Here is a 12,186-nt window from a genome sequence, read left to right as displayed (position 1 = left end):
TGGGTTCCAACCCTACTCTGCCACCAACTTGGCTGAACGACCTTGAATAACCTCCCCTCTCTGGGCCTGAGTTTCTCCCTCTGGACGAGGGGGAAATAATTACACCATCGGGGTTGGGTTGCCGTGGGCAGTACGTGAGCTCAGGCGCATGCTGAGGGCTTGCAAAGGCCAGTTCTCTGTGTGAAATGCAGCCACCTAGAGCCGTGGTCGGCAACCTGCGGCTCGCGAGCCACATGCGGCTCTTTGGCCCCTTGAGTGTGGCTCGTCCACAAAATACCACGGCCTGGGCGAGTCTATTTTGAACAAGTGGCGTTAGAAGAAGTTTAAGTTTTAAAAATGTGGCTCTCAAAAGACATTTCAATCGTTGTCCTGTTGATATTTGGCTCTGTTGACTAATGAGTTTGCCGACCACTGGCCTAGAGCCCCAGGCCAACCCTTTCTTGGGCGTCTGGGTCACGAGCCAGTTGGTGCCTTTCCTAAATTAGGAACCAATGTGCTGGGGTACAAACCCCAATGCCTGCTCACACATGGTCCACACCAGCTCCAGCTCCGGAGGCCCGCACTGAGGGTGCAACGTGGAGTAAGAACCAGTCGGTTGGGGGAGGCAAGGGAACATATGAGTAACTCCAAGGCACTGGGATTGTGCCTGGGGGCTGTCCGTGCACATGGGAGGGGTAGTTAAATCCAGGAAGGGTGACCGGATTGGGGAAGGCTGCCAAGATAGAAGGAGAGCACTTTTGAAGGACACCTTGGAGTGAACTGGCTGAAGGGGCAGGGCAGCCAGAAGGCAAATTTTTGGGAAAAAGAAATTGAGACTGAGAGTCAGGGAACTGCCTGAGATTGCCCAACCAGGAAGTGGGCGATCCAGGATTTAGATCCAGCCCCACCCCACTTAGGCTGAGCCGGAGGGGCCAAGCCCCCAGAAGGGCAACCTCTAACCAAAGACCCTTATCCAAGGGGCTTTGGCCAATGGGGTTCCCCAAGCTAAAGTCAATGTCCTGGGGTGTCAGTGATGCCACCAAGGCCCCAGGCACCCTCGGTGCCCAGGTTCCTAGAGTCGGCTCCACCTGGGATTACATTTGGTTTTACAAGCCCAGGGTTGGGCCCGTGTGTTCTAGCTTGGGTGGAACCCCTGACTTCCCACACACTTCCACCCAGCCTTCAAATCCGACCTCCATGGGGCTGAGACAGGGAGAAGTGTGATCAAAAGGTGGAATCTGCCCTAGCCGGTTTGGCTCAGTGGATAGAGCATCGGCCTGCGGCCTGCGGACTGAAGGGTCCCGGGTTCGATTCTGATCAGGGGCACATGCCCGGTTGCCGGCTCGATCCCCAGTAGGGGGCGTGCAGGAGGCAGCCGATCAATGAATCTCTCTCATCATTGATGTTTCTATCTCTCTCTCCCTCTCACCTTCTCCCTTCCTCTCTGAAACCAATAAAAATATTTTTTAAAAAATATTTTTTAAAAAAAGGTGGAATCTGTGCTATTTATTTATTTATTATTTTAAAAAATATATTTTTATTGATTTCAGAGAGGAAGGGAGAGGGAGAAATAGAAACATCAATGATGAGAGAGAACCATTGATCGGCTGCCTCCTGCACGCCCCACGCTGGGGATCCAGCCCGCAACCCAGGCATGTGCCCCAACCCAGAACCAAACCATGACCTCCTGGTTCATAGGTCCACGCTCAACCACTGAGCCACGCCGGCTGGGCCTGAGCTTTTCATTTATTGTCTGTCATGTTGTGTTCTTGTGAACACATGTCATATAATGGCTGATACTGATCAGCTAACCTTACATTTTGAAAAATGCACATTGGCAGAGGTAGAGGGGGATGGATGGGCTGGTCCCAGGGGGGGGGCTCTGCAAGATGGGGGCTCCCACAGCAGGTGGGCCATGGGAAAGGCAAAGAGGAGCCACTTCTGTGGCAGCTACTGTGTCCTGATACTACTGAAACCTGATAACGCATCCAACGTGTGGGGGGTGAGAACAGAAAACGATGAGAAAAGCTTGAAAGCCTCTCCTCTGTTGGGGGAGGGCTGGCGAGGTACTGAGACCTGCCCTGACCAGAGGCCCCTGGGCAGCGGTGGATAGTGCTAGGCCAGGCTCAGTGACCCTTGCTCCAGAACTCTCCAGACTCCTCAGACACTGCCTTTGTCACCACTCTGTAGGCTCCTCTGCCCTCTGGCCAGCTGGGCTTTCCATCCCCCTTTCCCCTCCTGGGCAGGCCTGGACAGGCTTGAGGCCTCCAGGTCATCTGGTCAGTCGGGGAGGGGCCCAGTGCAGGCCATGACTAGGCATTCACTCCTTCCCAGCCTGCCCACCTCCCTAGACCTGCATGGCCTCCCCTTGCCCCTGATCAAAGTCTTCTGGCTCTCAAGGCCCTTGGGGGAGGCCGACTGGACCCAGAACCATCTGCTCCTGCCCCAGACTCCCACCATCTGTGCCCTCACCAGCTTTCTTGGTTTTTCTTTGGGTCCTGACCCTGGGCCAAGGGCTCTGCACACAGAATCTGCTCAGAATACCCCCCTCCCCGCCACAGATGAGGAAACTGAGGCTCGGGGAGGCCTCCTCACTGTCTACTGGCAGGCTGGGTTCCAGAGCCCAGTTGCTCTACCACTCAGTGGTCCTGCCTTCCTTAGCCCACCTGGCCTTGTGCTTCTTGATTCACTCACTAAAACTTCCCATGGCCACAGGGAAACTTGGATTTGCAGGAGTGGGGCTGCAAGAAAAATGAAAAGGGAGGACTTCCTGTGGATTTGACACTGGTCCTGGGTCCTCTGGAAGAATGTCCCTTATGGGTCCGTGGGGGGGGGGGGAGGTTCCCCAGGGTGCTCTGGGGAGAGAACAGGGCTGGGCGGGGCCTGAATCCTAGGCTTGCAGGATCAGAGACATTTCCAGCTCACCTTGACACTGTGCTCAAGGCCTCAGCAGGCAGGTATGGGCCCAGGTGCAGTCCCTAGAGAGCAACCCTCGGTGTGCCTAGGCTGCCCCCTAGCGGCAGCATGAGGAAGCTCCCGAGGACTTTGAAACCCTTGGGGTGGACACCTGTCCTCAATCCATTTCTCTCTTCCTGTGCCTCTGCTCCCTGAGTTTTTCCCAAATTTAGAATCACTCATTCTCACAGGTCTCTGGGTGTTTACGACTGCTATTCCCACCGCTAGGGTGCCCTCCTCCCTACCTGCCCCAGTGCCCATGGTCAGAATTAGCAAAGTCTTCCTCTGCTTTGCGGGGTTCACGTCCTATTCTGTGCCAGTGGGTGGAGCAGCCCATGCATGGTGTGAAAGTCTGGAGCGCAGATCAGTGTCTGGGCCCAGCACAGGGGCCACATACAGGGGATGGTCAAAAACTACTTGTTCCGCCCTAACCGGTTTGGCTCGAGCGTCGGCCTGCGGATTGAAGGGTCCCAGGTTCGATTCCGGACAAGGGCATGTACCTTGGTTGCGGGCACATCCCCAGTAGGGGGTGTGCAGGAGGCAGCTGATTGGTGTTTCTCTCTCATCGATGTTTCTAACTCTCTATCCCTCTCCTTTCCTCTCTGTAAAACATCAATAAAATATATTCTAAAAATAAATAAATAAATAAAAATAAAAGTGTGTGGATCAAAGTTTCTATTCTCTAAACTGCTGGTGCTCTGCCAGGGTGTGGGGATCCCATTTGTCTCCACCCCCCCCCCCCCCCCCGCCCGGGGCACCAAGATCTCCAGCCCGGAGCTCAGGAGGGCTGGGCTGTCCTCTCCGGCAGGAGCGGCTGTCTCATTGCTCAGCATCCTCGGGTTCCATTCTGGGTTGTGAGCGCCCGGGGATCTGATCGTTGGAAACATGTGAAAGCTGAGAAGAGATCCTTGTACCCCCATGTTCATAGCAGCACTATTCGCAGTAGCCAAAAAAAGTCGAAATAAACCAAGTGTCCCCTGATGGATGAATGGGTAAACATCACTTAGTACACCCATATGAAGGAATATTGTTGAGCCTTAAAAAGATATGAAATTCTGGCTGGCCAGCCTGGCTCAGTGGTTGAGTGTTGACCTATGAACCAGGAGGTCACGGTTCAAGACCTGGTCAGGGCACATGCCCAGGTTGCGGGCTCCATCCCCAGTGTGCAGAAGGCAGCCGATCGATGGTTCTCTCACATTATTGATGTTTCTATCTCTCTCACCTTCTCCCTTCTTCTCTGAAATTAATTTAAAAATATATATTTAATAAATAAATAAAATTCTGATATGTGCTACAACATGAGGTGAAACTTGAGGACATTATGCTACGTGAAATAAGCCAAACATAAAAAGACAAATTTACTATACCCAGTCCACTTACATGGGGTCCCTAGAGCAGTCAAATTCATAGAGATAGAAAAGAGGTTAAAAGTTATCAGGGGCCGAGGAGAGAGGGGAATGGATTGTTGTGGTGTAATGGGTACAGAGTTTCAGCTTTACAAGGTGAAAAGAATTCTGGAGATGGCTTGCACAACCGTGTAAATTACTGAGTTGCACACAAAAATGGTTCAGATGGTAAATTTTAGGTTATGTATATTTTATCACAATTAAAAAAAAAAAGTGTGAGCTGGTCTGGGTTGCCTCCCTAGGCTTTTTGAGCCTACTTTTTCACTGAAAAAAACAAAACAAAACAAAAGGTGGTTGTAAACCTGAGGGGATGATCATGGCCCTCCGTGGATGGGGCAAAGGGTTTCCTCCCAGGCCCAGCCCCCAGCATTCTGCTCCTGAGGGTAAGTGCCTGTGTGCACATCACAGCTGCCTCGTCGGTTCCTGAGCTCTTTGAGGATCAGGCAGCAGTACGTGTGCCGGGCTGAGACAGTCCCTGGGCCGGCCTCTTACCTGCTCCCACCTTCAGCCCAGGGACCGCGTGGTGGGACCTTCTGAACCCGATGCACCAACTCCCCGAAGAACCTGCCGGAGGCTCCAAACCTCCTGCCCGGGAATGCTTCCAGGAATGTCCTCCTGCACTGGGGAAGGCAGCGCCCTTCCTCGGACAGCAGAGTTGGCCTTAGGGGAACAACGGGACACGGGGACAGAAGCAGAGGATGCAGACCACCCCTCGTCTCCAGTCTCCTTGAGGGGGAGCCCCCGAAGACCACGGGAGGAGGCAGTTCTGGAACGGGGGCGGGGGGGGGGACCTGAGGGGACCCCCTGAGCCTCAGCAGCTCTTTGTAAAATGGAGGAAATGTGGACACGCTCTCTCAGGGAGGTTCCCAGGGAAGCAGCTGGGAGACTCTGACCCCTCCCTCCACACAGGGTCACACTGCCCCGGGGCAGGGATGCCCCTGAGAGAGGCGGGCTGTGCTGAGCTTTGGGGGCCTTGCTTCTTAGCCCTGGCTCCTGGCTGGCCCCTTGGCGACCCTGCCAGCAAGCAGACCCTGCACTGTCCCCCCTGCAGATCCAGGGAGTGTCCTCCCTTCCCCCGAGCTGGGAAACCATGTGTGCCGCCCTTTAGGGGCCCCTGGACAGAACAGAGGGAGGGGAAGCAGTTTGTGTTCCCTTGGTTGTGCTTTCACTTCTATTTTTTTTTAAATATATTTTTTATTGATTTCAGAGAGGAAGAGAGAGGGAGAGAGAGAGACATCAATGATGAGAGAGAATCATTGATCGGCTGCCTCCTGCATGCCCCACACTGGGGATCAAGCCCGCAACCCAGGCATGTGCCCCTGACCGGGAATCGAACCGTGACCTCCTGGTTCATAGGTCAGACGCTCAACCACTGAGCCACGCCAGCCGGGCTTCCTTTCTCTTCTAAATTATTCTTTTTCGGCCATGGCCCGATAGCTCAGTTGGTTAGAGTGTCGTCCTGAAATGCCAAGCGTGAGGGTTCAATCAACCAATGAATGCATGAATAAGTGGAGCAACAAATCGATGTTTCTCTCTCTCTCTCTCCCCCTTCCTCTCCCTTTGAAATCAATAAATAAGAATAAAATAAATTATTCTTTTTCTTTATTTTTTCTATTTTAATGCGGGGTTGAACATAAGACAGAAAAATAACATTCTGGTCACTTTTTTTTAAGAGGCAAGCGTTCCCTGAGACTGTCATACATAACCATGGATGGACAATGTTCACCTCTTAAAGAAATCGCTGAATCAGCACAGAAAGGCACTCCTCCAAACACCTGTCGTAGTTACTGACCACCCCGAACCAGCCTGTCACACGCCAGGGGCTGCTTGTCCTGTTTCCTTCTGGGAACCTCTGAGTTCAGGCTGAAGCCCTGCTGCTCTGAGAGGCCAGGGGGTGCGGAAGGCTGCCGTGGGCTTCACACGGTGGTGCTCTTGGAGGTGAGGAGGGGCGCTGGTGAAAGGGCCTGTGTGCTTGCTTCTCCTCCGGCGGGGCGTGGGCGGCCAGAGGCCACTACCCGCTCCCCCACCCCCCACCCCGCCCCCGATAGCCTTGCTCACTCATCATGGAGGGACATGTAATCCAGCAGGTGGGCTGGGACGAGACCTCTGCGGCCGCCTGACTCCCCATAATAGAATCCCCTGTCATCCACAGGCCCGTAGACTGTGACCAGGTCCCCAGCCTTCAGCGACAGCTTGCCCTTCGCCTGGCCCCCTGCCCACCCGTCCTTGGGGTCATAGTCCAGAGCTGCCATCATGGTCATTCGCGTGCACAGTGGAGGCCTCCTGGGGTTCCCTTGGGGCAGGGGAAAGGAGTCCTGGGGGGTGGGGAGCCCCCCAATTTCATCTAGGTGGGCCACAGAGGGCAGGTGCCCTTGCCCTGGCAAACGCCACCTCCTATCAGTCCTCCCCACACCTTCCTCCACCTCAGCCACCAGATGCCCAGGGATGTGGCCCACTTGACCGTTGCATTCCCCACGGTAGAAGCCTCGGGAGTCCGGAGAGCCCCACACCCTCAGCAACTGCCCTTTCTGGAAGGCCAGCTCCTCCGCTGCAGCCTCGGGGCTGGCAGACATCACCAGGGGCTCATAATCAAAGAGCGCCACAAAGACCCTGACCGAGGTGTCCAGGCCCGCCTCCCGCAGCGGGGGGCCTCCCCCGGGCCCCGCCATGGCTTTGCCGGGCGAAGCTGGACAGAGTGCAGAGCTGGGCTCGGGGAGCTGGCTCTCTCTCTTGCCCCACAGAGCCTGACCTCGCCTGCTCTGCGTCCTAAGCTCCCTTCCCTGCTCTTGCCTCTCTGTGGCCCATGGGCCGAGGCACACGGCCTCCTCCTCCTGCTGCTGCAAAATGTCATGGAGGTCAGACACGTATCCTTGGCGGGTGCCTATCTGGGGGGGTGTGAACACCTGGGCGTCTTGCTGCTGCCTGAGGACCTTCTCAAGGGCAGCCTTTTCCCGACGGGCTTCTTGCCTGGGCGCACCCTCGGGAGACAGATGGAGGACTCCCAGGGCAGGGCTTCGGCCGGTGTCCATGTGCCAGCCACGGTCTTCTTCCCCCTGGGACTGGCCACTGTGCAGAGGTGGCCTGTGGTTCTGAGGGCTCTTCCGAAAGGGGAGGTCCTTTCCGCAGGCCCCCCAGGCCTCTGCAGGCCCCTGGGTTTGGCGGCCCGCCCCTGCACTCGGACATTCTCCTTCTGAGCTCCGGTTGGGCATCGGGGAGTGCTTCCTCGGGGGTTCTTCAGGGAATGCTTCCAGGGACTCCCCACAGCTTCTGGGGATGTGGGAACGAGCCTCGGCGCTCCGTGGAGCCAGCGCCAACCTCTGAGGGCAGATGGGGAAGGTGATTCTGCACGGGGACCGGTCGCCACGGGTGTCAGTAAAGGGAGAGGTCTCTGGCGATCTGCTACAGTTCAAACAGTCCTGAGGGATCTGAGCCGGCACCGAATCCAGCGACTCGCCGCAGAGCGAGACGGTTCTCACCGAGACCTTCTGGCACATCAGGGGCAGCTGGAGCTGGGACAGCTCCAACAGGGTGCTGCCAGCGGTGGCATCAGTGACCTCTGCAACCCTGAGCCCATCAGCATACACGGCATAGCCAGTGACCCGGACCCCATTGGAGAACCCGGCCAAGTCGATGGTCACTGGGAGCCAGCTGACCACCAGGAGGCCCGGTAAGGTGTGACGCTCGACCAGCACGTCCAGTGGAGGGTCAGGGGGTCCTGCCAAGGGCGTGTCGAAGGTGAGAGTGGAGGACATGGTTTCCCAGCGCACCTGCATGGAGTCCCACGGCAGCTGCACCTCCACCTGCACCCGGTACCGGGTGCTGGGGTGCAGGCTGTGCAAGGTGTAGCTGCTCACACCTGCTGGGGTCAGGGCGTGCTTCCGGTCATTGAGATACACCACGTGTGGCCGGCGGCTGCTGCTGCAGACCCAGATGATCTTGGCCGACGTGGCCGCAACATTCTGCAGGCGTAGTTGTTTGGGGGCTACACAAGGGACCCCTCTGGGCCCTAGAAGGGATCTGGGGAATCCCTGCTCCTCCACGCTCTGCAGCGAGCCCAGCCAGCCATCTTCTGTCTTGGCATCTGAGATCTCTATTGCCACTTCCGTCTTGGAGGCCGCCGCCCTCACCATCTGGCACGTCTCCCCGACCACAGCTCCCTGAGCTTCCCCAGGCAATAAGCTGTGACTAATGTCTTCCTCTGAAGCTTTGCCCTGTCCAGCGGGGAGCGGAGTGGGGCCAGGGTCAGAGGACTCTGGGGGCAGGCAGCCAAGGATGTCGTTGTCTGGAATCTGCACCACCAGGTTGGAGGGCACCAGGCCCCGCCGGCCATCCTCCAGCTCCCCCTCATAGAAGCCATCCTCATCCATCTCGCCAAAGATGTATACGTAATCGCCAGCCGTGAGGGGCAGCTCGCTCTCAGGGTGCTCATTGGGCCCCTCAAATGGGTTGTAGCTATACCGAACCAGGAAGATTTTGAGCTTGGGGGCGGCGGGGGCCTCCGAGTCCCCCGCTTCCAGGGTCAAGGATGCACTGTCGGGATCCAGGTCCTCCACCTCACTGGCTGTGTCCATGTCCAGAGTAAGGCAAGATGGCACGGTGGCCCACAGAGATTCCACCTCAGAGGAGGAGTTCGACTGGGAGCTGGTTTTCTTGGCCTGGGGTCTGCAGTCCAGAGGCTGGCTGGCTGGGACTCTGCCTGGCCCTTGAGGGGCACTGGCTGGCTCCCCGAGGGCAACTGGGCTCTCTAGCAGGGAGGCGTCCTCCTCCTGTTTGTCTCTGCTGGACTGTGGAGATGCCTGGTCTTCAGGCCCTGGCTGGAACCTGGCCCTTCTGCTCTTCCTGCCTTGGGAATCCGGGGCTTGGGAGGTCTCCGCGGGTTCCTGGGGATGGGGACCAGGCTGACACTGCAGCACCCGCATTTCCTCCTGGGCAGCCTCGAGATCACGCAATGCCTTCTGCAGGTCACGCTGCAGCTGTTGCTGCTTGTCCTGCTCGCGCGCCGCCTGCTGCAGCAGCTGCTCCACCAGCAAGCCCGTGGCGTCGCGCTCCCGGCACGCGCGGCCCAGCTGCTCGCGCACGTCGTTGTTCTCGGCTGCCAGCTTCCGCGTCCAGTCGGCTTGTGCCTGCAGCCGCGCGTTCTCCTTGGCCAGCCAGGCGCCCTCGCAAAGCGCGGTCTGCAGCTGTGCCTCCGCCTCCTCGCCGCGCCGCTGAGCCGCCGCCGCCTGGGCCCCCAGCTCCTGGCACTCTTGCCTCCGCGCGGACAGCTCGCGCTCCAGCGCCTGCACCTGGCACCGCGCCTCCTCGCAGGGTGCGCTCTGGCCGCTCGGCTCCGCCCGGGCGCTGCGGGTGGCCTTCTGCAGCGTCAGCTGCCTCTGCAGGCGCAGCACCTCGCGCTGGGACTCGCGCTGTAGCCGGTCCAAGTCGCTGACTTTGAGCCACTGGGCGCTGGCCGCGCCCCCATTAGGGTGCGGGGCGCTGCCGAGGCCCGAAGCGACATGCGCCTGCAGCAAGTGACACTCGTGCTGCAGCTCTTCTATCTGCTTGTCCTTAGCCAGCAGCGCGCTCGCCTGCTCCGACAAGTCCCGGGCGCGCTGGCGGGTGAAGGCTTGGCACAGCTCCAGGCCCACGCGGCTCTCCCCAGGCACTGGCGCGCTCAGAGTCCGCAGGTTGGTTTCTTGCAGTTTGCGGGCCCGGTCCTCTAGGCGGCGGGCCAGGCCTGTTAGCTCTGCGTGCTTCACCTTGAGCCGCTTCACCTTTTCGACCTCCTGGTCTGGGAAACCTGCGCGCCGCAGTTGCACGTTCTCTTCCAGCAGGTCGGAGCAGCGGCGCGCCAGCACCTGCAATGCCTCGGACAGTTCCGAGTTCTGCTTCACCAACTCTGGGTAATCCAGGCTCAGCGGCGAGAGGGCCAGGGCCTCGCAGGGCTGGCTCCCGGAGTCTTCTCCGGTCCGGTCGCTAGGACCCCTGTGCTGCGATGGTGGTAGCGGTGGTGACAGCGACTGCGGCGGCGGCGGGGGACTCAGGAAGCCCAGGATGAAAGTGTCTGCCGAGGAAGCCCGCTCCTCGGATTCGGGGGCCTTGGGACGACTCAGAATGCTGTCGAGCGAGTGGGAACGCGCTGGTGCCAAGGAATCGAGGGAGCCGGAGCGCGTGGGGAGCAGGCTGTCAAGGGAGTTGGAGCACGCTGCGGGCACCATTTCGAGGGAGCGGGAGCGCACGCGAACGCTGGCGCTCAGGCCATCAAGGGATTCGAGTCGAACTTTGGGGGACTTTGGGGGACGGTGAGAGTCGCTGGCGGTCTCGGGGAGCGGCTCTTCCGAAGAATGCACAGCCTGGGGATCTGGGGTGCCGGACAACACCGGGTGCCAGCGGAAGTGCTCCAGGACGTACTTGAGGAAGAGCTGTCGCTCCACGTCGAGCGCCGTCTGCAGGTGGCGGATGCGCGAGGCCTGCTCGCCGTCGGTCTCCCAGCGAAGTTGCGCCAGCACTTCCTGCAGGCGACAGCGACACTGCGCGGCGGCGACTTTGGGCGCCCCCGCGCGGCCACAGTAGCCGCGGTTCACCAGCTCCGCGGCCAGCTGGCGCTGCAGCTCCCGCGCCTGGCGGACAACGCCGTCGCGCTCGCGGTGCAGCAGCTGCTGCAACTGCCGCATCTCGGCCTCCTTCCAACGCAGCAGCTGCCGGATCTCGGCCTCGCGCTCCCTCAGCACCTTCTCCTGCAGCTGCCGCAGCTCCCGACAGCGCTGTGCCTCCCACTTGGAGCGCAGATGGTCAACCAGCTGCTGCCGCTCCCGCTCCTCTGCCTCCCGCAGCTGGCGCGCCTCGGCCGCGAAGCGCCTCCGCTCCGCCCTCCCGCGCGCTCGCTCCTCCTCCAGCTCGGCCCGCAGCTTCTCCAGCTCCCGCTTCTGCTCCTCCAGCACCGCTGCCGTTGGGTCCGGACTAGCCAGCTTCTTGGGTGTCGCGCGGCTGCCACCGGAAGGGTTAGGCGAGTCCTTGGTCATGGTGGCTGCTCTCCGGCCAGGTGCTTGACGTCTCCCGGCCCAGGCCTCCGGTCGCCAACGGCTGCCGTCCCCGCCGGCCAACCGCCCCGCGCGCCCCTTCCGGCGTCCCCGGGGGTCTCCGCGCGCCCCTTCCGCCTCTGGGCGTGTTCTCTGAACCCCTGCTATGCGTGCACAAGCCCTTGCTCCTCTCCCAGCTGCCTAGGCCGGGCATGGACTCTCGACACTCCTGCTCAACCCACCCCATGTCCTTCTCAGGATGCCCCGGGGGGCTCTCTCTGGCTCCAGGCTTTCCCTGTTCTTGGCACCCTGTCCCTTACGACTGACCCGGACCCTCTCCCGGGCACTCTTCCATCCCTTTCAGGCTGCTCTGCTGGGCCTAGCGAAAAAGGCTCCGTGTGTGGGTCAGAATCACAGAGGGTGTGAGCCGACACCACCTGGCCCTGCCATGGATTAGGTGGCTGAAAACCTGCAACAGGATATGCCCAAACTTGGGGGTGGGTCCTGGGCCCCCAGCTAGGGGAGGGTGCATCTGGTGCCTGCACCCCGACTGTGCCTACCCTTTCAAGACCCCCTGTGGTGCTAAGCACTTGCATACATTATCTATTTAAACCTCCTGTGCTTACAGATGGGAACCTTTTCTTAAACCCCTTTATTACAAAATATTTCTTTTCTTTTTTTTTAAATCCTCACCTGAGGATATTTTTTTTTCCCATTGACTTCTAGAGAGAGTGGAAGGAAGGGAGGAGGAGGGAGAGAGAGAGAAACATCCATGTGGTGAGAGAGACGCTTGGATTGGTTGCCTCCTGCAGGCAATCCCTACCAGGGCTGGGGAACCTGCAGCCAAG

General features: G+C 59.1%; 1 protein-coding gene across 1 annotated transcript; it reads right to left on the bottom strand.

Moving 5' to 3' along the window:
- Positions 1–6,394: 6,394 nt before the first annotated feature.
- Positions 6,395–11,341, bottom strand: LOC307094073 (RIMS-binding protein 3A-like; the record flags this gene model as incomplete). Its single annotated transcript, XM_079762573.1, has 1 exon — positions 6,395–11,341. One exon carries the CDS (start codon positions 11,339–11,341, stop codon positions 6,395–6,397), a length of 4,947 nt encoding a protein of 1,648 aa, XP_079618699.1.
- Between the last annotated feature and the right edge of the window lie 845 nt (positions 11,342–12,186).

Source organism: Cnephaeus nilssonii (assembly GCF_951640355.1).
Source record: "Cnephaeus nilssonii genome assembly, chromosome: 22".
NCBI lineage: Eukaryota > Metazoa > Chordata > Mammalia > Chiroptera > Vespertilionidae > Cnephaeus > Cnephaeus nilssonii.
This window is presented reverse-complemented; position numbering and strand designations above follow the sequence as displayed.